This window comes from Hemicordylus capensis, chromosome 1, assembly GCF_027244095.1.
Source record: "Hemicordylus capensis ecotype Gifberg chromosome 1, rHemCap1.1.pri, whole genome shotgun sequence".
Classification (NCBI taxonomy): Eukaryota; Metazoa; Chordata; class Lepidosauria; order Squamata; family Cordylidae; genus Hemicordylus; species Hemicordylus capensis.
This window is the reverse complement of record NC_069657.1, coordinates 246101634-246125346: the sequence shown is the minus strand read 5'-3', so window position 1 is coordinate 246125346 and position 23713 is coordinate 246101634. Positions and strand designations below refer to the sequence as shown.

The following is a 23713-nucleotide window of genomic DNA, read 5'->3' as shown; positions in this document are numbered from 1 at the left end:
CAATCTGGATGCCCTTCTTCCCTAATCTCAGATAAAAAGATGCTGATTGTGGTTATCTAATGATAAGGAAAGCATATTCTGTATATACCCAGAGATATCCTTTGCTTTATTCACATTTCCAAAAGGTCATATGAACATATGAAATTGCCTTATAGTGGGTCAGAAATTGCCTTATACTGACCCTTATACTGGGTCAGGATTGCTTAATCTGACTGGCTGTGGCTCTTCGGGATCTCAGCTGCTATCTGTTCCTTTTAACTGGAGATACCAGGGATCACTGTTCCCTCTAAGGTGTGCACACGTGCGAACGCTCACAAGTTTTTGGATGTCCTCTCAGTTAATCTTAGATCTCGCTCAGGTTGAATCAGGAATGTCCAACTTTGAATGCATGTGTGCACACATGGCTTGATACTGCCGCCCAGAACAAAACTAATTCCACACAGAGATGAAAAAAATTAGAGGGACCCCTGCCAGGGATTGAACCTGGGACCTTCTGCAGGAAAAAAACATATGCTCGGCTGCTGAGGTATGGCCCCTCCCCATCAGTCATAGTAAGTAGTCCTTAAGAAACACATTTGCTTGATGGTGGTATAGAAAATACTCTATCCACACCCGCACACACAGATATAGTCAACATATCTGTCATAAAGGCACAGGAGTCTTTTATGGCTTCACACATCAAAAAGCCACAGACTTACTGGCCACGTGAAGATTCAGGCCTTTTAAAGATTCCTCATCTTTATTTCCATGTGTGTGGAGGGGGAGGGTTATTTATTTTAAAATCTATAACACCTTCAACATGCCTGGCTGGCACAAGTAAATTAGTAATCCTCAAAAGAGGTACACCATATCCCTTTATTAGGTGGTGCTGGCTTTGGGCATGGAAGAACCAAAATTAGACACCTGATAATGTTTAAGAAGTATAGTGCTACTATTTATTAAAGTATATATTATAATGCTGAATATTCTTAAGGATTAAATAAAAGAATTTTAAAATAAATACAGTCTGGTTATTTATCTAGAGTGATGGTTGTAAACTGAGGAGGTGATGAGAAAAAAGCTGATCTAGTTCAAATTCAGAATCAAACTTTCAGACAATTCCCCTGAACCTCTTCCTCAGTGGCAATTCAGATCCAGGAGGGATTCTGGTGTTTTGGCCATTTAGGACTCAGCCCTCATTTGCTGCAGGGGTAGTGTAAGGGCCTGCAGCTCTCTTAGGTTTGTTCATGCAGTGCTAAACAAGCTCTAGTTTAGCATTACTGTATCTCTGATCTGGGCCATAGTGTGGTCTTCATTTTTGTGTGTGTCACAGATTTACTATCTGGCCTTGGACAAGTTATTTCTCTTCAGTCTCTTATTTATCACTCTGGGATTGTAATTTTTGACAAAGTGGACTTTCTGACACCATATAACCTGTTATGAAAAGAAGCTTGGTTTCTGTTCATTTTGTAAACTTGAAGAATCTTCCATTCTTTTTTTTTAAAGAGGAAAAATAGGAGGGGTGGGTGAAAACGGGTGAGGAAGAAATGTAAAGAACTGTTTAGGGCTTAGGGCAGAGCTGTGGTGAAGCTTCAATCATTACCACTGATTCAGTCATAACCACTGCTAAATTGCCACAGCCCCGGAAATGCTATGTTTTGACAAGAAATGGGGCAGAATTAAGCAACACATATATTAATTCAATTCAATATTTAAGAATACAAGCAATTGTAGGTTACAGAGAACCTTAACACTGAATTTCAAGAACATTTAAAGGAACTGCTTAGTAAAACAATCATTTCAAGTCCTCCTGAATAGAGATGAGGAGGAAAATTTAATAGTTTGGTGGTTTTTAATAGTTTTAACATTCTTTTAAATTTTAAATTGCTGTAATGTTTTAACCTTTTTATTTGTTGTTTATATTGTATTGTAAACTGCCCAGAGACTTGCGTTTTGGCTGGTATATAAATACGTTAGATAAATAAATAAAATAAAATCTTCTAAGTTAACTTGTTAGGAGAAAAAAAGTTATCTTTTAAGCAACCAGAAGGGATAAGTGACTAACTATAATTTTAGGGAGTTATGCTACTGATCTGCAGTTACTGAAGATCTGTCCAGTGATTGTATATCCTGGCTGTGACTAGTTCAAAAAAGGAGAAAAACTATGTTTTCAATATACATCGGCTACTGAAGACTGCAAATACCTTCTAGCTATATATCAGAATTAAGTGACTTAGATTATGATTATTTTAAAAAAAATGCTTATTCAAATGAATTTTGAAACTGAACACCTTCCTCCTTGAGCACGTGGGCTGCCACATGTAAATTATACATGCTGAAATCAATTAAGCCTTTTAATCAGCACCAGTTCCTTAGTTCAACACAGCTCTTGACATCAAGCAGCTCTACTTATCATTTGGTTGCTGGACTGACATACTGTACTTTTATAAGCAATCCACCATGGAAAAGCACAAGGTTAAATGGAGTTTCCAACCAAGTAAATATTTTTGGATGTCTAAAGCTATCTACATGAGGAATATATTTTCCATTTGATATACACAGTGCATATGTTGAATATTCCCCACAGAAACGCAACTTATCTAAAAGTTTTTCTACCTTCAAGAAGATCATCTTCTTCAATGCCTTTGACAATTTTAGATTTGTAGTCTCGGAAAAACAAATATTTAAGTAGCCTTCTAAGCTTTTTCTAGGAAGGAAAAAAAGAGTACAGACACTAATGAGAATTAATGCAGACACTAGCTGCCAGAGTGAGAGTCACTGCTGCCATCTAAAAGTATTTTTAGCATACACACACAATTGCATACATACATGAACACCACACTCATTGACATGATACCATTTGCTGACATTCAAGCTTAATTTGAACTAAGGCAGTTAATGAACATAAAATCAGAATCCTTTGTGCACATATATTCCAAATTCTAGCCTTGGTTGTACAAAATATGCTGTTTATTCAGCTGCAGCCTGTGTTGCTGGGTGCAGTAGGTAGAAAGTAGTCAGTAAGCCAATCGGACAGCACAATGCAGAAGCCTAAAAGCATTCAGCATTCCTCTAGCTCCCGCAGAACCTAGAAGGCATGTGAATAAAGCAGGAGATCGAAGGGAACAGCTTGCTTCTGGCAAAGCCAGTTTTATTCTCTTTGGAAAAAGGATCATACATCCTTGCATTTTTTTCACAGAAGGATAACCATCCATAGAGCACTTGATGCTGATTCAATTTAGCTTGTGGACTTTTAAATAGTCAATCATCTACAGTCTTTAGAATTAAGAAAAAAATACTAAATGGATCCATCCATTAAGAATCCTCTATTTTTCTCAAGCCCATCCATGTAATATTTTTGCACATCAACATTCAAATAAAAAGGCAAAGCCTGCTAATCAGTTCACATTGACTGAGTTCTCCTAGCATTACCAAGCATCAGTCTTGGCATAACTTTGATTCCAATGGCTCTCCCATATATTTACCTACATGTTAACACCTTTTAACTAGATAAGCTCTGTGTGTGTGTGTGTGTGTGTGTGTGTGTGTGTGTGTGTGTGTGTGCGCGCATGAAAAGGGAATGGTTTCTTTCTTCTCCTGATTAGGACCAGTAGTGTAGTGCTGCAGGGATGTAATCCCAGCACGTTTTTTTCCTTCAGGGTCTCAGCAGGGACGCCAAGCCTTTTGCTTTTTAAATGAAAATAATATGTTGCTCTTGCTGTTCTAATAGCTTTGTTCCATAACTGAATATCAGACTACAATTGAGCTATTACTCCTTTCTTCTGTTACAAGCACTATACTCCTCCCTTTGTGGCTGACAATCCAGACTGCTCTTCTGGGCAAAGAACTATGTGAGGTTCAGTCTCTGTAGGACTATGAAACTATCCTTGATATTTTGCAACAGAACTCCCAAAATTATTGCATTTAAGTGTGGTGTGTGGGCATTGGGTGGATATGGCTATGGGATGTGGCTGTTGGGGTGGTTGTAGCTATGGGGGTTGTCATGGTACATCTGAATTTGCAACTACACCACTGGTTAAGACAAAGTCTGGGTGATGTGGACCTACACTGGGAAGGCAGTAGAGCCAAGAAGCTGAAGCAGCTGGGATACTGCTAATGCGAGGCACATCAAAAAGGATGAGCTAGGCTTCAGAAGACCTTTAGAATTTGGGTTAGATCCCTCCCCCTTTCATAAAGTGAGAATTCTGCTTGATGGAATTCAATTTAAATTGAAGATTTCATACATTTGCACAAGGTGAAGGAACACATGGAGTAAATACAGCATAGGGAACAGAGCTGGACAGAAGTTATAACAATACAATTTCATTTATAAATAGCTTGCTTTAAAATGGGTAGATACCTAAGCTGACTGCATATGTTGCACCTACAATACATTTTGATTATTGTACCTTATCTTTGCGCATCAAAAAAAGAAGATCTTCTGGAGAGATTACTCTTGCTCCTCTCATCTGAGAAACTTCGGAGGCTTGCTGCAACTGTAAACAAAGAAGGAAGGTGAGACCAGTGGTGTCAGCGCTACACTTTGTAGGAATGTACTTATTTAAACATATTGGCCACAGACCATGGCAATAAACAAAAAGCAAGGGAGCATGTAAAAATTCCAGGGTAAAGTACTATTTGTCAGTAATGAAATCCAGAGTTCCAGAGGATAAGCACTGGAAAACAAACACCAGTAAAATTACAGTCTATATCTTCATTATCCATTTTATAATTTTCTGTTTTGCTGACTTTATTTTGGCAACTGCTTTTCACATCACTTTATCTTTGGGAGTTTTCCTCCTTAAAATATATTTTACAAAGAATGGTAGAATATGAGTTTCCTCTAGAATTGGAGACAACCATCTAGCTTTCACATCCAGGGACCAAAACATTAAGTTATGTACTGATTCTATAATCCCCAAAGATCAAACGAACTTTGAGACTGTGCCATAGGACAGTGAGTGTGGACACTCTGACCCACCTCCTTTGGGCTTTCTGTCACCTGTCTGCCCCTGGCTCCTCACCAACTCTGTCACCCTCCCTGTGTGCTTTTGCTCCCCACCCCCCAGTCAGCTAGCCCTACCCAGGAGACAACACAGCAGCCTTCCCTCTTCTTCCTCACCGGGTTGCCTCACTCTTCAGGTGATGCATTAATTGATGTTGTAACATAGGCTGGAGACGGCAGCAGCAACAACAAGGAGAGGGCTTCTTGCATGCAGGGATGGCCTCTTCACATCTCTGCTGCTTTGCTAGCTCCAACAACTGGATTGCTCTCCCTCTTGCAGTCTTCTCCCCATGCTTTCTATCAAGCTTGTCTGCTTGGTCTGCTCTGATTTAGAAGCAGCGAGGCAGTGAGGACAGGATGCCGCTGCATGCAAAAAGCTCCATCCTTGCTGCTGCCGCCACCAGCCTACAACCTCAAGCAGCAGCATAGCTGGCAGATGAGGGAGCCCAGCAAGGGGGGAAAGGGTGGGACTGGCAAGGGAGACAGGGCCAGAGGCTCCTTGACTTTTACCGAGTGCCTGTGGGAGCATTTAGGGGAAAAAATATGGAGATTAGTAGGAGCTAGTATAGATTTGTCAAGAACAAGGAATGCCAGATTACTTATTGCGCTCTCCGCAATAGAGCTACTATGCTGTAGACATAGAGTATCTTGATTTCACAAATCATTTGATAAAGTTCCCTATAATATCCTTAGTCACAAGTTAGTAAAAATGTGGGTAGATGATGCTTCTGTTAAGTGGATTAACAACTGGTTGAACAACCATACCTAACCAATACTCATTATTATCTCCATGTCATCATGTATCATGCCGGGTGCTACTGGGTTCTGTCCTGGCAATCTGCTGCTCAGCATTTTCATAAATGACATGGGACATGGAAATCAGCTCTGCAGATGGCATGAAACAGAGGGGCATTCGCTAACAACTGAGAAGACAGAATCGATCCAAGCCAATTTGGACAGGTATGGTGTTAACACCAAGAAGATGAAGTTCAAGAGAGACAAATGAAAATGTAAGAAAAATCAAGTGCACAAGTACAGGATGTAGGAGATCAGGTTTGACTGCAATACATCTGAAAGGGACCAAGGTGTCTTAGTGGATAACATATTAAACATGAACCAGCAGTGTGGTGCAGCTGCTAAAAAGCGAGTCTGTATGAACAGAGGCATGGTGTCCAGATCACAATGAGTAATAGTTCTACTTTATTCTGCACTGAGCAGGCCTCCCTTGGAATAATACTACATCCAAGTTTGGGCCCTTCATTTGAAGGAGGGCATGGGAAAAGTGGAATGGGTTCAGATGAGGGCAACCAGCATGGTAAAGGGCATGGAAACCAAATGTCCTATGAGAAACAGCTGAAGGAGCTGGGTATGCTTAGTCTAGAGAAGCCTAAGGGGAGATATGATAGCTGTCTTCAAATACCTGAAGGACTGTCACATAAGGAGGAGGAGGAGGAGGAGGAGGAGACTAGTTTTCTATTGCTCCTGAAGGCACAACTAAAACCAATGGATTGAAATTACAAGGAAGCACAGTCACTATTAAATACTATTTAGGCTACACATGAAGTAGAATTTCCTAACTGTAAGAGTCGAATGACTGTGAAACAGTGGCTGAATTTGGACGTAATAGGAAGCCGGAGGTCCGTTAACCTCCGTTTTCCCAAGCCACACGTCCAAATTGAGGAAACCAGATTTAAGGGTGAAAAGGGACCCACGGTTTTCCTCACCAAACTACACTTTGAATTTTGGTCAGAGTAAAGTTTCACCGACATGAACTCTAGTTCCATCTTATTTGTTTGTTATTTCTCTGTGTAAACCGCCCTTAGCCATTTTTGGAAGGGCAGTATAGAAATTGAAATAATAATAATAATAATAATAATAATAATAATAATAATAATAATAATAATTATTATTATTATTATTTGACTTTCAAAGTCGAAAAATCAACCACAAACAGCAAGTGCCGCCTTTGTAAAGAAGCAGATGAAACCGTGGACCATGTAATCAGCTGTTGTAAAAAGATCACACAGACTGACTACAAAGGCATGACAAAGTAGCAGGGATGATACACTGGAACATCTGAAAAAAATACAAGCTACCTGTAGCCAAAAATTGGTGGGACCATAAAATTGAAAAAGTTGAAGAAAATGAAGATGTAAAAATATTATGGGACTTCCGACTACAAACAAACATCTGCCACACAATACACCAGATAGAACTGTAGTCGAGAAGAAAGAAAAACAAGTGAAAATAATCGACATAGCAATACCAGGGGATAGCAGAATAGAAGAAAAAGAAATAGAAAAAATCACCAAATACAAAGATCTACAAATTGAAATTGAAAGGCTGTGGCAGAAAAAGACCAAAATAATCCCAGTGGTCATTGGCGCCCTAGATGCAGTTCCAAAACAACCTGAAGAGCACCTCAACACCATAGGAGCCACAGAAATAGCCATCAGCCAATTACAAAAAGCAGCTTTACTGGGAACAGCCTATATTCTGTGACGATATCTATAACAACAGCAACAACACTGACAATAAAATTCAGCCATCCCAGGTCCTTGGGAAGGACTCGATGTCTGGATAAAACAAACCAGTCAATAACACCTGTCTGACTGTGTAAACAAGAAATAATAATAATAATTCTGCAGCATCAGTATTACATACAAATACTGTCACCACAGTTTTGGCCCCATGGGACTGGAGTTGAAGGAGGAAACTCCTTTCGGATGAGAGAGCAGAGGGAGGGGGTGTGTGGAGCCACGGGTCCATTGAACCCGTGGTTCTGTGTTAAGTGTGAATTCGACCAGTCTGCAATTGTGGGTTCTCTGGACAGCCATCTGTCAGAGTTGCTGTATCAGTTTCCTGCACTGAATGGGGAGTACGGGTGGGACGAGAAGACCTCCAAAGGTATGTCCCAACTCTAACATTTTATTCTTCTAATTATGCAGAAGTCCACCAATTTACTAATTTCTACCAGTGGTTTGCTCTTTCCTTTTCATTCCCACAAACACATCTCAACTTTCCCCTTCCCTGTTTTTCAAAATTATTGATCCTTTGCAGGTGTACATAGAAACTCCTTTTTAAAAACCACCAAAATCTCCCACAAAGAATAACCCACTAACTGGAAAATGAGGAAATGGATAAACACAGGAAACTCACAAAGTGCTATGTGGGGATACTGGGATATGAAAGATACCCCCCCACACACATACCAAAGGAAAAAAGGTGCTGGTGTAGACAGAGGCTTACAAAATTAAGTTACATTAAAATTCACTTTCACATTTGTAACATGAGACAACAAAGAGAAATCAGATTATTTTATATAAAAAAAGCTTAAAGCCTTCCTACTCATCTTTCACGAATGCACCTGAAAATAATTTCAAGAAATTCTAGCCTTTATATTCCATACTAGCAATGATTTTACTCTGTAGTAGTAGCTGAATAAGTATATTATTAATCTAAGATCCCATGCTGGTATGACTTGAAATGGGTCTATTCAGGAGTTAAAAAGATCAACAAAAACAGTAGCTGTTTCTAATATGCGGGGTGGGGGGAGCTTTCAGTTTTGGCAAGTGTTCAGCAGGAAAAAGATTCAGTCAATAAATCATAATACTGGACTGCATTAATTCCCCCCCCCCAACTATAATCACATGCACACAAATCGTGAACTGTATCTGGTATGCACAGCACAAAACATACTGTGTGAAAAAGCTTCACATTTTTCCTTTGAAATGCTCAGGAAGGCCTTTACAGTTACAAAGACAAGAGAATTTTCAGGAATTTAGAAGTCATAGTAACATAATCTTACTCGAAACTGAACTGGAAAGTATAAGAATGTGAAAAATGATAGTTCTATTTCTTTGGCACAAGCAAAGTGACTTCTTATCCTGATTAGTTTAAGGATACACAAGGTACTTATATTTCCAGCACAAAGTATAGAAAAGCTGGGTAAAATTATAACACAAAGAATAGGATGAATATTTCATTGGTGCAGTTTGGATGAACCATGCAGAGTTATATCCAGCATACATTTAATAAGCACATAGAAAAGTGATGTTAGTATACTGATAATACAACACATCTTTTTCAAAGCTACAAAACCCTTTGAACTAAACAGATAGTATAATAAAAATCTCTGCTGAACAGGAGGAAAAACATGGAAAAACTATGAGTTGGATATGCTTATGCCAGTTATTTCAGTACACCTGTAGATTGAATTGTGGCCACAGAGTACCAATCAATTCTATTAAAAATGAGAATCACGTGGCTTCAGTGGGAGAAGGGTGGCAAACATAATTCTCAAGAACATCCAATGTTTTTATATATATATATTGTTCCTCATATCACATGTCCTAATTTACAAAACATGCAGTTTAATCCTATACACACATCTGTCCATCCATTCATCCCACTGGGCTTAATGGAGTTTAGGTAAAAGTAAAGTGTGCCGTCGAGTTGGTGTAGACTCCTGGTGACCCCAGAGCTCTGTGGTTGTCTCTGGTAGAATACAGGAGGGATTTACTATTGCCGTCACCTTAAGTGGCACAGCGGGAAAATGCTTGACTAACAAGCAGAAGGTTGCCGGTTCAAATCCCCGCTGGTATGTTTCCCAGACTGCGTGGGAGGAGGCAATGGTAAACCCTTCCTGTATTCTACCAAAGAAAACCACAGGACTCTGTGGGAGCCAGGAGTTGAAATCGACTTGACGGCACACTTTACTTTACTTACTTACTATTGCCATCTCCTGTGCAGTATGAGATGATGCCTTTCAGCATCTACCTATATCACTGCTTCCCAATATAGGTGTTTCCCATAGCTGAGAAACATATCAGTGGGGATTCGAACCGGGAACCTCTGGCTTGCTAGTCAAGTCATTTCTCTGCTGCGCTGTTAGGTGGCTTTCAAGGGAGTTTACTCACCAAATATTAATACTTTCTTTTTGATAGAATAATGCCATAATAAACTAAGTGCTAGATAGGATTCTGACTCAGTTTATAAATGAAGCAATTCCTTTGTTAACAGAACCACTGGGAAAAGAAACCATTTCACTGAAAACAGAAAGTTAAGCATGCTTACCTTCCACTGAAATCAGTAGGACTAAACTCCATTTGATCTGCTGATGTTCCTTCCTTAGCTTGTCTATAATAAACTACCTTACACAAAACATCCAATTGTCCAAATCCATTCATACCATTCATACCAATCAAACATGGGTGGTAGCTATAATCATTTCCATAGCAATGAAATTACCCAACAAGCATGTTGTCAGTTCTAGATCATTTTCCAAAACAAGATCTTTCAGCTATCCAAATATCCTTCAGATAGCCACATTCTCTAGAATTATATTTTAATGACTGAACAAATCCAACATACATGGAAAGAAACTTGAATTTGTTACTTGACACTTCCAACAAAACATACTACCACACCTTTAAATATTACATTTCTGCAACATTATTTCACACTAAAATCACTTCTATCTGCAATATTTGTCCATTTGCCTGCTATGTTGAAAGTAATTTTTTACATATCCATATTAAAAAACTAAATAGCCATTTACCTATTAATACTGTTATTTGTATTATTTATTTCAAGTTCTTTATATTCCACTTTTAACCTAAGTTTTCAAAGCAATTTACATATAGAAATAAAACTTTTAAACAATAAAACAAAGATTAAAAATAAAATAAATAAATAAATAAATAAATAATAAAACAAAGATTAAAATTAAGATTTTTAATGGATTAAAATTCAGGAAAGGTAATCAACTATTTTTTTTTAATGGATAAACACATTTCTGAATCAAATTCCTTATAGCATGCCTAATTTGAAAATGCTGGAATCACATTGGTCTGTTCCTCTACATTCTTACTTACCACATCCTGAAATATGAAAATATTGTCTTGGTTCCAAAAATTACTGGGACGAAAATCCACTGAAATCCACTGAAATTATGACTAACATGCCCAATTTTCCATGAGGTTCAGTCATGACTAACTAGTTGCCTACAAGGTGGAAAGAGAAAATGACTTCATGCTCTACCAGTGTGCAGTACCACAATATACTGAGGGTTGCATTACAGTAAGAGAAACATGGTAAAGAAGATATAGGCTGTAGCATACAAACTCTACTGGATCATGAAAGGTTTTGAAAAGAACGTAATTTCTTCTGCAAGCGCTTAGGCAAACAGAGGAACTCCTCTGGATGAAGAGGTCACTTTTTTCATGCAACACCGTTCCACTAACTTGGAAAGAATTCCTTCATGAGTGGAAGAAGCTTTCCATTAGTGGAACGGTATCTTGACTATATGCCACAAGTTTTCAAAATTCTTAGATTTGAAATAAACTAAATGGGAGAGATCCACTAGAAATTTGGAAGAAGAGTACTGGCTTTTACATGTATGCTGTACTGCTAGAATTCCAGTCACTGAACCCAGATCATAACGTTCCATTGTGCAATTATTTTTATTAAGAATGTTCAAATTATGTAGCACTAGATCAACATAACCAACATAATTTTTGTATGTGAAAATTAAATCTCCCCCCCTCCCTATTTTGTATGCAACAAAGAAAGCAGTGTTTGCTGTAATTATATCTTAAAAGTTACAAGAATGACTGGGGAATATTTTAAAAACTGAACCATAGCTTTAATGATTCTATGAAGTATGTTCTGACTATTAAAAAAAAGCACTTTATCGCCATCATTATATTTTATTTATACAGCACCTAAAATTACTTGGCTATAAGGAAGGTAAGAGAATGGACGGGAAAGGGGGAGACAGAAACAAAAGAAATGTGGAAAAGAAAAAGAAAAACAGCAGCAGCATAAGACGTTCTAAAAGCAAATGAAGTGCAGAACAAGGAGGTTCTAAAAGCTGTTTTAAATTTAAAAAGGGAACAGAAAAGACAGATATTAAGAGGAAAGAGTTCCAAGCAGTGGGGAAGGCCACAGCCAATGACTGAAGAAGAACAGAGAGTGCTGAGGAAATAGGAGACCTAACCAGACCGAGCAGAGTGCAGAGAGTAAGAGGGCACATGAGGAGAAAGCAAGGAGGAGGAGAGGGAAAGCAACGCCATGAAAAACCTTATAAGTTTATAATAGATATTGATTGGAAAATGTCATTGACAGAGAGGAAAATAGAGAGGTAATACATGATCAGAATGCAAAGGTACGAAAGGAGTAAAGCTGAAGTTCAGAAGAAAGATGATACATTTTGCAACTTACTAACTTGCACTATTACACTGTCAAATATCAGTCTCAGAATGTTTTCTTGCCCATAGTCCCTACCTTTATTTCAACATAAATGCCCACTGCTTGTATTTTCAAACAAGAGATTTTATCAGCCAAGCTCTTTAATAAAGCCCTGAAGGATTAATTTTGATTCTGATATATTTCATATGTTTAATCTTTATTAAACATGTGTGTTGACATAAAACTAAGATGTAATATTAGAATACTTCTAATGCAATGAAATCCAAAAAATAATGCTTTAAGAAATATCACATTTACTTTAAGTATGAGTGAAATTATAACACAATTTACATTTAGTTAGCTGTAATTTCTGGTATTTATAGACATACATCAGAACCTCAACTTTTCAGATTCCACTGCGGCAATATATTACAATAGTTGATTATTAATGGAGATTCAGAATAGTTATTACTTAAACAATTTTCTATACATGCCTTGTTGTGCTTTAAAAGTGTATAACTGCTTAAGGTAAACTTTTTTAGAAGTTTAAATAATGTCATACGTTTTTACAAGCTTAGCCATTTACTAAGATGTAAATATATTTTTAAAAAACCTTTTGTTTTGTTTGATTTTTACAAGTCAACATTATTTGAAAAACAGTGAATCACTGAACTCCTCAAAGCAATGTTTTACAAACGGAGTGTTGAAGGTGACGTTTCAAGTATCTTTATGAATAATTATAAAGATGCTATTCTGTCCATACAAAACATTTTCTTTAAAACAGCAAGCTAACCACGCTTTCCCTAATAATTTCCTTTTAAGCTCATCCACTCATCCTAAAACTGAACCTGCTTTAAATTTATAAATAAATATGGGCATCTGGTACAAGAGCTGCCCAGAGGGAAACGGGGAACATGGGAAAAGGGGGAAAGAGTGTATATGCTTCAGTGGCATTTTCTCTATTTTGTGCTATCCACCCTCACAGTCACCACACCAAAAATCTGCCTGCACATGAATACTAAGGTGCCATACAGTGCACAGCTTGTCATTTCCCACACTGCAGGTGCTGAGGCATATTATGTGTAAAATATTGTTGGGCAATCCTTTTCTTCTAGCAAATTGTTAACCCAAAAAACAAATGCCTTCTTAACTTCCATATTAGTGAAGGACTGCCTGATACAGAGTAAATGAATACAGCCGTGGGAACAGAATCTTCAGCCATGTGTCTTGATGTGTCTGGGTGGAGGGAAGGCCTTGGGCACTGATTCTTGGTCTGAGAATAGAGTTGTTTCAAGCTTGTCCTGGTTTTAATCTAAAATGTTGAAGGGCAAGGAGTTCAGTGCTGGTCTGGTTCCTGGTGAGAGAGGCTCCCCAGAACAATCCATATCTGCTGGGTAAATAGCACAGAATAACCTGTTGTTGCATGGTTCCATCCTAGCCAAGTTTTCAAATTCTGTCCTGGGGCATTCTGAAACTTGAAGTTTGCAAGTTCTGCCCTGGGGCATTCCTAAGGTACTTAGGAGATCTGACAGAAAAACTCGGATGCAGTGCACAAATACAGGCCTCTTACTTGCAATCTGTTTCCAGTTTTTAAAATGGATTTTTTTTTAAAAAAAAAGTTTCTATAATTTGAGGGACAAGTTGGGCAAGATCAACAAGTGGCAAACCATGCCAATTTTCTAAGTGCTTTTACATAATCCTAAAATCTGCCATGGGAAAAACCAATGAGCAGGGGCGTAGTGACCACTGAGCAAGGGAGAACAATTGTCCCCAGGCCCCAAGGGTCTGGGGGATCCCCTCAAGGCTCCCTCTTGCCCTCAGCCAGGACACCCGCTTGCCCCCTCCCATACCTAGCGGGCGAGCAAAGTGCTCACTGGGTGGGAGCGTGAGGCACGGCCCTCTCCTCTCCCCCCAGGCATTGGCCCCTCCCCTGTGTCTGATGTCAGATGTAAGGAGGTGGGGACAGTGCAGAGAAAGGGGCTGTTATGGCCCCACCCCCTTGCATCTGACATCCAATGTAGAGGGCATGGCTTGGGGTGTGCATGCTTTGCACAGGCGAAAGAACACGCAAGTCAAACTTTGTCCCCCACTCTCTGCAAAGCTCCCTACACCCTTGCCAATTAGAGCTGATTCCACTTGTCTATTTAAATGATTTTATTAGACCTCCTGAATCTTCAATATCAACAATTCCAGATTGTGCCAACAAGCTTTGGTGCAAGCTTTTAATTAACAGACAATATTTTAGAATGCTCCTAGGCAGAAGTTACAAACTTGGCTAGGACAGAACCATACAACAGGTTATTCTGCTATTTTATCCGACAGATACGAATTGTTCTGGGGAGCCTCTCTCACCAGGAACCAGATCAGTACTGAACTCCCTACTGTTGGGCACCACAACATATTATACTCAGAGGTACCAACCCAGAAGTATATGGAATTCAGGCCTGTGTCTGATTTCATTTTATATTAAGAGTTCAATTAATGCCTGGGCTCAGGGTGAACTGACATCCCAGATCTCAACTGGTCTGTGAGAGAAGAGGCAATCCAGCATTGTATTGTGAAATGGGCACTCACAGAAACACAAGGGCTAGGCCTAAGCTAATCAAAATGCTAAAATGTAACTCACTATCAGATAATGTCTGTGGAAGAGGCCAGGGGCTGATCTCCCCTTTCCTGTTGCAAGAAATCTATGTTAATCTTTGTCAGTGATGGCTCTGCTATGCCCAAAGGGGATTACTCAGTTGCTGTCTATAGAAATTCCACCCTAGGAGAACACCTGTAGATTTAGTCCTTTTACTAACACCTTCTGGGACCAGGCCCAAATCTGGGGACAACAGAAGATGCCCATTTGCAGCTCGAGAGGCAGATTTGTCTTGGGCAATGTCCCCTCCTCAAGATAGAAGCTAACAGAAGATGGGATTAAGATCTCCCTGGACTGGGCTAATATCCTGAATAATCAAAAGACATTATCCATAAGGTAGCAGCAAGTTGTCCCCTTTTGGGACCCAGGAAAGATGATGAGAGATCAAAGGAAGATATAACTATAAAGAATGAGGCTACTTTAGGCAAGAGAGCTGGCAGTCTCTTGCCTAAAAGCAGTCTTGTGCCTACACGCAATCTTCTGCCTACAAGCAAGACTTGCTCATGAGTAATCCAAGGGTTTGCTGCCCAAGCCGCGGGGCTAGAGGCAGGAGCTCTTTCCATGGGGGAAGGGACTGTTTGCGACTTCTGCTGCGAAGTGAGAAGTCAAGACTTTCCCAGCCATGGTGCTCTGACTCTCAGTCGTGCTCTGAGCAAACTGCATGCCTGATCCAAGAGCTCCTGTCTCCAGCCAAAAGCTTTTCTCCTTCAGCTGAAAGATCCACCGTTCTCCAGCCTCTGATCTGGGTAATATGCTGCCTTCACAAGCCTTGGATCCCTACTTTCCTCCTCCCTACTAATCACTGCTACCCCCCTTCCTAAGCCCCCCCTTCTTCTTTCTCTGCTTCTCTCTAAATGTTTTATTTAGGATTTGTTAGATTGTTAGATAGCTGTAATTACTGATTGCACACACATATGTTAGTTAGGCACATTACACTACACCTTGAATCGGAAACATGTTTTTATTTTGTCCTGATGAGCAACTTTTTCATAATAAAGCCCACTGAACTTTCTGAGTGTCTCTCTATCTATCTCTGTTTGCACGCCCAGATCCTACATGGTCACCATCTCCAAGAACCAACTCAGTTTGTGTATGATGTGACTTTGCCTCTTTCCCTCTGAGCATGTACAGAGTGCGAAACCAGGTATAGTTCACAACACTACCCTTCAACATTTACATGCATGTGCACTAGACAAAAGACACATGACTTCCTACCAACCCCTCCCCCATTTCCAAGATGCAACAGCTCGAGTTTACAAGAGGACAATTCTAGCAACTCACACAAACATACATTTAATAAGGCACCAACAGGGATAAAATGGAGACAGCGATTTATCAGGGATAAGGACCAAAATACAGGAACTGTCACAAGTAAATAGGGACTGCTGGAGCATCAAAGCATATGATCAGGAGATATCACAACAAGACAAGTTCCCAAACAAATCTGAACATTGCCATTCACAAAGCTATGTAAATGCTATGTAAATGTTAGAATGTACATTCGAACACACATACACATAGTGAAGATTAGACAAATGACTTGTAGGAACTGTGCCTCAGACTCCTTTAAAAAATAATAATAGTAAGGTTTCTCAAGTTTATGCAACCTTATATGGATTTCTTAAAAGCAATGGTTTAAATGATATCATATATCCTCTTTTCTGATATTTTAAAACACATTTGGGGAACACACAGAGGCAAGTATTTGCATTATTTTGAGACAGTCAGTAAAATGTTCTTTTGTTAGTTACTATTCATGCTAAGTGGTGATTACATGCTATATTGTGAACTTATGAAAACACTTTCTTTGTTGCTGTAGAAAGTAGCATTTATTCAAATACTACATCCTCAAATTGCTTACATAAGGAAATAACATATTGATTTATCAAATTAAACACAGAAAGGCAAAATATCATTTCTAGCTACAGCGTTGCCCTCTTGCTTCACTTGAGCTTTACTAGGATATCTAAAAGCATATTTTGACCCATTTCAAACTGAAGTAGTGTACAAGTAACATACAAATCTAAAACAATACTTAACCTGACTGATTTCCTGGCTATAAAACAAGTTGTTCTATTAAGAACTAATCAGTCTACTTTCCTTACACTGCCTCTACAACTGGACTAAATCTGGTTGAAATCAAGGTCCACAAGTTAGATCCCTTGCACCTCAAATGTTCATGTGTCCACCATCTTGGATATAGGTGGATGACATAACTACAAATTACACCATGGACGTGTCCCTGTGTGTCACTCACTACAACTGTACCAAATTTGGTTCAAATCAGTTAGAGAGTCCTCAAGTTAGTGCACTTGTGCCTCAAAGGTTCACACGTCCACCATCTTGAATCAGGGTAGATGACATCATCACAAACTACACAATTGGGGCAGCCCTATGTGTCCCTACAGCTGTAGCAAATTTGGTTCAAATTGGTTAGAGTGGCCACAAGTTAGCCCACTTGCACCTCAAAAGTTTTCGCGTCTGCCATCTTGAATCGGTGTGAATGACATCATCACAAACTATGCCATTGAGGTATCCCTGTGTGTCACTCACTGCATCTGTACCCAATTTGGTACAAATGGGTTACACAGTCCACAAATTAGCAAGCTTGAACCTCAGACGTTCACATGACTACCATCGGTGACTGGGGTAGATGACATCATCACAAACTACACCGTTGAGATGTCCCTGTGTGTCCCTACAGCTGCACCAAATTTGGTTCAAATCAGCGAAGCAGTTTACAAGTTAGGCCACTTATGCCTCAAAAGTTTATGTGTCTGCCATCTTGAATTGGGGTGGATGAAATCATCACAGGCTACGCCACTGAGGTGTCCCTACAGATGCAACAATTTTGGTTCAAATCGGTTAAGCGGTTCACAAGTTAGCCCACTTGCACCTCAAAAGTTTAGTCTGCCATCTTGAATCAGTGTGGATGACATCATCACAAACTATGCCATTGAGGTATCCCTGTGTGTCACTCACTGCAACTGTATCCAGTTTGGTTCAAATGGGTTAGATAGTACACAAATTAGCCAGCTTGAGCCTCAGATGTTCATGTGACCACCATCTTGGATCCAGGTGGATGGATCATCACACACTACACCGTTGAAGTTTCCCTATGTGTCCCTACAGCTATACCAAATTTGGTTCAAATTGGTTAAGTGATTTACAAGTTAGCCCACTTGCACCTCAGATGTTTACAAGTCCACCATCTTGAATTGAGGTGGATGACATCAACACACACCACACCATTAGGGCATCCCTATGTGTCCCTACAGCTGCACCAAATTTGGTTCAAATCAGCCATTTACAAATTAGCCCACTTGCACCTCAAAGCGAGTTAGCGTGGTGTAGTGGCTAGAGTGCTGGACTAGGACCGGGGAGACCTGAGTTCAAATCCCCACTCAGCCGTGATACTAGCTGGGTGACTCTGGGCCAGTCACTTCTCTCTCAGCCTAACCTACTTCACAGGGTTGTTGTGAGGAGAAACGTAAGTATGTAGTACACTGCTCTGTGCTCCTTGAAGGAAGAGCGGGATATAAAATGGGAAAAAATGTTTATGTGTCTGCCATCTTGAATTGGGGTGGATGTCATCACCACACACCACACCATTAGGGCATCCCTAAGTGTCCCTACAGCTGTAGCAAATTTGGTTCAAATCACTTAAGCAGTTGACAAGTTAGTCCACGTGTGCTTCAAAAGTTCACACATCTGCCATCTTGGATCTGGGTGGATGACATCATCACAAACGATGCCCTTGAGGTGTCCCTACAGCTGCACCCGATTTGGTTCATAGTGGTCCAGGCATTGCAAAGATGATAGGGCAGGACACACGGACACACACATAGAAAGCTGGGTGATCTCATAAGCCTACTGGAAAGTAGGCTAAAAATGAGAAACCTGCATTACACGTGTTGGGAAAAAGCACCCAGACCTTTGGACTGAGAAGATCAAATACAGTTTGAATGGAATTAGAGCTCTGACACACAGCCTGAAGTTCTCAGCCCCTGAGCAGAGCTAGACCTCCTCCCAACTTCTGCTCCAAGGCAGGGGGTGGCAGAATGAGGAGCACTTTCAATGCATGGGATCCCAAGGGGGCAATTGAGTGGCCCTAGTTTTGTTGGGAATGGCTCTATACATCCCCAGACACAACAGGACTTTTAGAGGCAAGTAGGGCAGACCTCCATAGTTCTTTTCCACTTGCTCAGCATATAATGTTGTTTTAGTGATAGTGGCACAAATTGCAGTTTGCCCTGCAGTAGCTGAAGCAGCCCCTATAGGACTCGCCTGTCCTCTGGCATTGCTTGAACACAAGAGGTAAAAACTTCAGGGACTTGGGGCACCTAATAAAACAGAGAAAGCAACAGAGACATGCAAGAAGGCATGTCTAATAGACAGGATTGCCAACCCAGCTGACTATTCCACATAAATTTCTCCTTTCATAAATTTCGCTTTTAAAATATGGAAGACCAGTATGAGAGAGAGAGAGAGAGAGAGAGAGAGAGAGAGAGAGAGAGAGAGAGAGAGAGAGTGAGTTTCTTGAACAGAGAGTTTCCTCTTTACTGTTACTGCAAAAATATGAAATGAAATAAATCTATTATGTGATTACAGCGGACCAAACTGGGAGAAAAGGCATACTGAAGCCACATCTACCGCTTAAGAATAATCAAGCTGAAATTGTCCAAACATCACAAAATCAAACTATAATGAAGCTAGGTGAGATGTGTTTTTAAAACAAGACTCCTACTTTCCCTCTAGAAGTTCATCGAACTAATTCTCAAGAGCAGAATATAAAAGAAACCATATCTACCACCAGGGGAGTAGCAAGATTGGAGTGGGCCCAGAGACAAGATTTTAAAATCCCCCCCCCCCCAAAGCTCAGCTCATGAAGTAAAGAAATCTTAAATGAGGCTGAATAGTGGTAACAAAAAGGATAGTAAAATTCATTCATTCATTCATTCATAAATAAATAAATAAATAAGATTGTGTTTTATATGTGTGTGATATATGGTACTAGAGAAAGACATGCTGTTCTGGTAGCTCCATGTCTTAACTCTCACATCAGTTTTGGAGGATGAATACAACTGAAAGAAGCCTGAGCGGGTGCATGGCTGGGGGAGTCAGTCATGTGACTTGCCTCTGGGGTCCCTCCCCAAGGCAGTGGGCCCCCAGACAACTGTCTCCCCTTGCCCTATTATAGTTACACCCCTGTCTACCACATATCTACAAAATGGATACATCGTTTTTGTTGTTGTTTTGTTTAATCTACAAAAATAGAGAAAACCTTCAGGGCCTCACTATCATTCAACAAAAATGCTTGAGCTCATTTTTTAATTTTCAACTTACACAGAGCAAGTTTCCAGGAATAAACTAAACCATGACCTTTGCAGCAAGGAAATGTTAGAACTCATATGTTCACCACATACGTTTTCTAAAACATCTAATACAATAACTGAAGTTCTAGGAAGGAGTAAATCACACTGCAAGGGGCAGCATCCCTCAGCTGAAGAAAACTAGGCCAAATCCACAGAAACTTTATGGGTGGGAAATTAACACGGTAGTTTTCTGATCTAAAATTGTGCAATTAACACTTAGGAAAAAATACTGTAAGCTGTTCTGAGTGCACAGGATAGAATGAAATATAAACCAAATGCATAAATATATCAACTTAACCCGCAAAATTTGCAAAACACAAAACTAAACCACAATTTTATTTATAAACTGCAATAACCACAACTATGGTTAAAACTATCCAAGATTTTGAAGCTAGTTTGTAAACCTTGGTTACATGGGAACCTAACTGGAGTCAACCATAGTTCACACTGGTGCTGATGTACCATTACTTCGCGATTAATGCTGACAAAGGAAGAGATTAAATAATTTGTTTGGGATGAGGAAACAACATGGCAGAGGTTCACACATAACAGCAAAGAGGAGGCAACCATGCCTGTGGTTCAGCTTTGCCATGGCCTGAATGCAGGAACCTGCTGTTCTGAAAGAAAAGCTACCAGAGGTTTCCAATCCCAAGCCTGAATCTGGACCCTCGGTCACACTTCAGTTTCACAGCCGAACCTCAGGTCAGAAGGTGGCATCGTGGCATCCAAAGCTTGTCTTCAACAAGCTTCTTTAGGAAGTTCCTCCCTCTTCCTTTTCCGATTGGCTGCGGAAGGTCCCAGGATCACTTCCTGGCAGAATTTCCAGGTAGGGCTGGAGAGACTCCTGCCTGAAATCTTGGAGAGCTGCTGCCCATCAGTGTAGATAATATAGAGCTAGATGGACCCAGCGTCTGACTCAGTAGATGCTGACTGCTTTCTGTGTTCCTTTTTGGCAGCATTGTACTAGGTCTCCATGTTTCCCTGAGTGATAAGGCATAAATTATGTAATTATCAACACTTGGTTGATCCAGAAGACTGTGGATGACTACAGGCAGGAGAAAAAGATATGTCTCTTATACACCTCTACTCCGTTTCCCTTGATCCTTTTCCAGGTCTCTCTTCTTTTCTTCACCCCATAAACCCCCACAAAAACCAAGATTAACTTTAGAAGTTAACACACACAAAACACACACACACAAATACACACACAAATACCAGGGAATGCCCACTATTACTTTCAGAGTCAGCAACATTAACTACATGAAAGACTCAAGGTATATGATTGTGTGTGTGTGTATCAAATATGGAAATTTATGACCTTTATACGTTTTTTCCAATCCCCAAGTACAGCCTATTCAATTTTATATTCTACATATTCTATATTTACACCATATCCAGAAAGGATAAGTGACTTAAATGCTTTAGTAGTTAATGAGCAGGAAGCAAAGTTTTTCAAAATCCAGAAATGTGGACACTATATCAATTAGGAAGATCAGCCTATTCCCACTCAAATTATATACTTTGACTAGCACTTTGTAGTGATATTTTAAATTTCACAAAAGCTGTAACATATCTTGATGTCCTAGCACAAGCTAAACCCACAAAAGCCAAACACAGCCCACCAGTCATGCATTGCGGCCTGAGAAGTGCTTGGTTGCCCCCACCCCACTCAGATCGTTCAGCACAAGACAGACAGCAAAAGCAGGAGACTGAGCGAGTCCTTGGTGGGTCACCATATAGGGCTGCTGGTGGGCTGAATCTTCTTTGCAGGGATGGGAGGGATCACAGGTTGCCTGCCTTATACTTAAAGTTATGACTGACACCAAATAAAAGCCAAAGATCTATTTGGATAGGTTCACATGACAAATTGTGTTTTGGATAGCTTCACTGAAGCATTACCAGAAATAATTATTTCATGTTTATATAGTGCCTAACGAAAAAAAAATGTTAGTCAAAACATTTCACTGCATATACAGCAAGGGCATTTGCAAGGTAGCTTTCTTTATAATTTCTGGTTTCTACTTGCTTGGAGTTTCTGAAAAATGTCTCCCTTGTTATGCTAGTTTTTTACAGCTTAACATAATTGAAATGCATTTAAAACAGGAGATATTTAAAAGGATATGGAGAAAAGAAGAGTGAAGTGTTTCATAGACAATTTTTTGTTGTTGCTTTATATCTGACTATATTATAAAGGTGAAGTGTACCGTCAAATCAATTCCGACTCCTGGCGCCCACAGAGCCCTGTGGTATACTGAATATTAAACTTACCCTTCTACTTTTGCTAAATACTAGGGATGTGCATGAGCCATTTATGCAGATGCGGGCGGGGGGCGGTTCTCTTAAGGAATAGGCAAGCAGGTCCTTGTCTGCTCTGAGGCTACCCCGCCACTCTTCTGGGTGCAGCGCTCACTCAAGCAAAGGTGCGTCGGCCATGTGTGTGCCAACGCCGCACACAGCCTGTAGGAAACAATGCCACCGCTGCACGCAGCCTTTGCTCAAGTAAGTGAGGTGGTGGGGTGGCAGTGAAGCAAGTAAGCACCTGCTTACCTGCTGCTTAAGGGAACTGCTCCCTGCACGGCCAAACCAGTTCGGCTGCAGGCGCCCAGGCTGCTTCGGCGCTTCCCAAAGGAGGTGCCAAACCAGCTCATGCACATCCCTACTAATTACTAGATAGATGAGCTATACAAACCCCTTGCTAAAGAAAGGAGAAACAGACTAGCCAGACTTTTCACCAATATAGCACTTTTCCGAGTCCATAAAATTATGAATCCCATGAAAACCTTACCACTCTGCTTCAGTTCTCTCCTTTTTTCAGTATTGTGTTTCTCCCATTGAGTATGTTCCCCACCCCCACCCCCGTTCTCCTGCACTGAGTGTATTTCTATTCTAGGACTAGGTTGTTGATGTTGATTCTCTATCAGTGTACATGGCACCCATGTTCCCTCTAACAGTGATTCCTAGATGTTGTTGACTACAACTCCCATAATCCCCAAGCAAAAGCCATTGCAGCTGGGGATTCTGGGAGTTGTACTCAACAACATCTGGGAATCCGTGTTAGAAGGAACACTGCATGATATATTACACATTCAAAGTCTATCTGAAGAAGCCTTTAAAAGATTGTTTTAAAAATGGCCAATATCTTAAATTTGGCAAACCTCATCAGGCATGTAGTTCTGGAGGCCGCCATTAGTTGAAGAAGTCCTCTCTATTGTGGTCAAAATGAACTCTATTTTAAGAGCAGGAAGGTGCATGTGGAGAAGATGCTCTTTCAAATACCCTGGGCACAGTGGAGAGCTTCAAAAGGTAACCACCACCACCTTGAATTTAGGCCAGACACAAGTGAAGAAACAAGTAAAGGAGAAGTAGAGCTGGATGACTACTCTAAACATCTGCATAACCTCCCATAATGGTTTAATCATGTATATGTCAAAATGTACACAGAAGAATGTATGGATTCCTAAGGAACCTCACAAAAGAATTCCCATCCAAAAGAATAGACACCTAGCACTACCTTCTGGAACG

The 23713-nt window shown here is 40.1% G+C and overlaps 1 protein-coding gene across 9 annotated transcripts in view; it reads right to left on the bottom strand.

Annotated features, from left to right (window-relative positions):
• SUPT3H (SPT3 homolog, SAGA and STAGA complex component) overlaps window positions 1–23713 on the bottom strand; it is a 376915-nt gene that overhangs the window by 134655 nt on the left and 218547 nt on the right. For all 9 annotated transcript variants that reach the window (XM_053284109.1, XM_053284108.1, XM_053284106.1 and 6 more), the window contains 2 exons: window positions 4389–4475; window positions 2596–2686 (listed from right to left, as the gene is read on the bottom strand). In XM_053284109.1, coding sequence (XP_053140084.1) covers window positions 2596–2686; window positions 4389–4475 — 178 coding nt within the window. The remainder of the gene's footprint in view (window positions 1–2595; window positions 2687–4388; window positions 4476–23713) is intronic.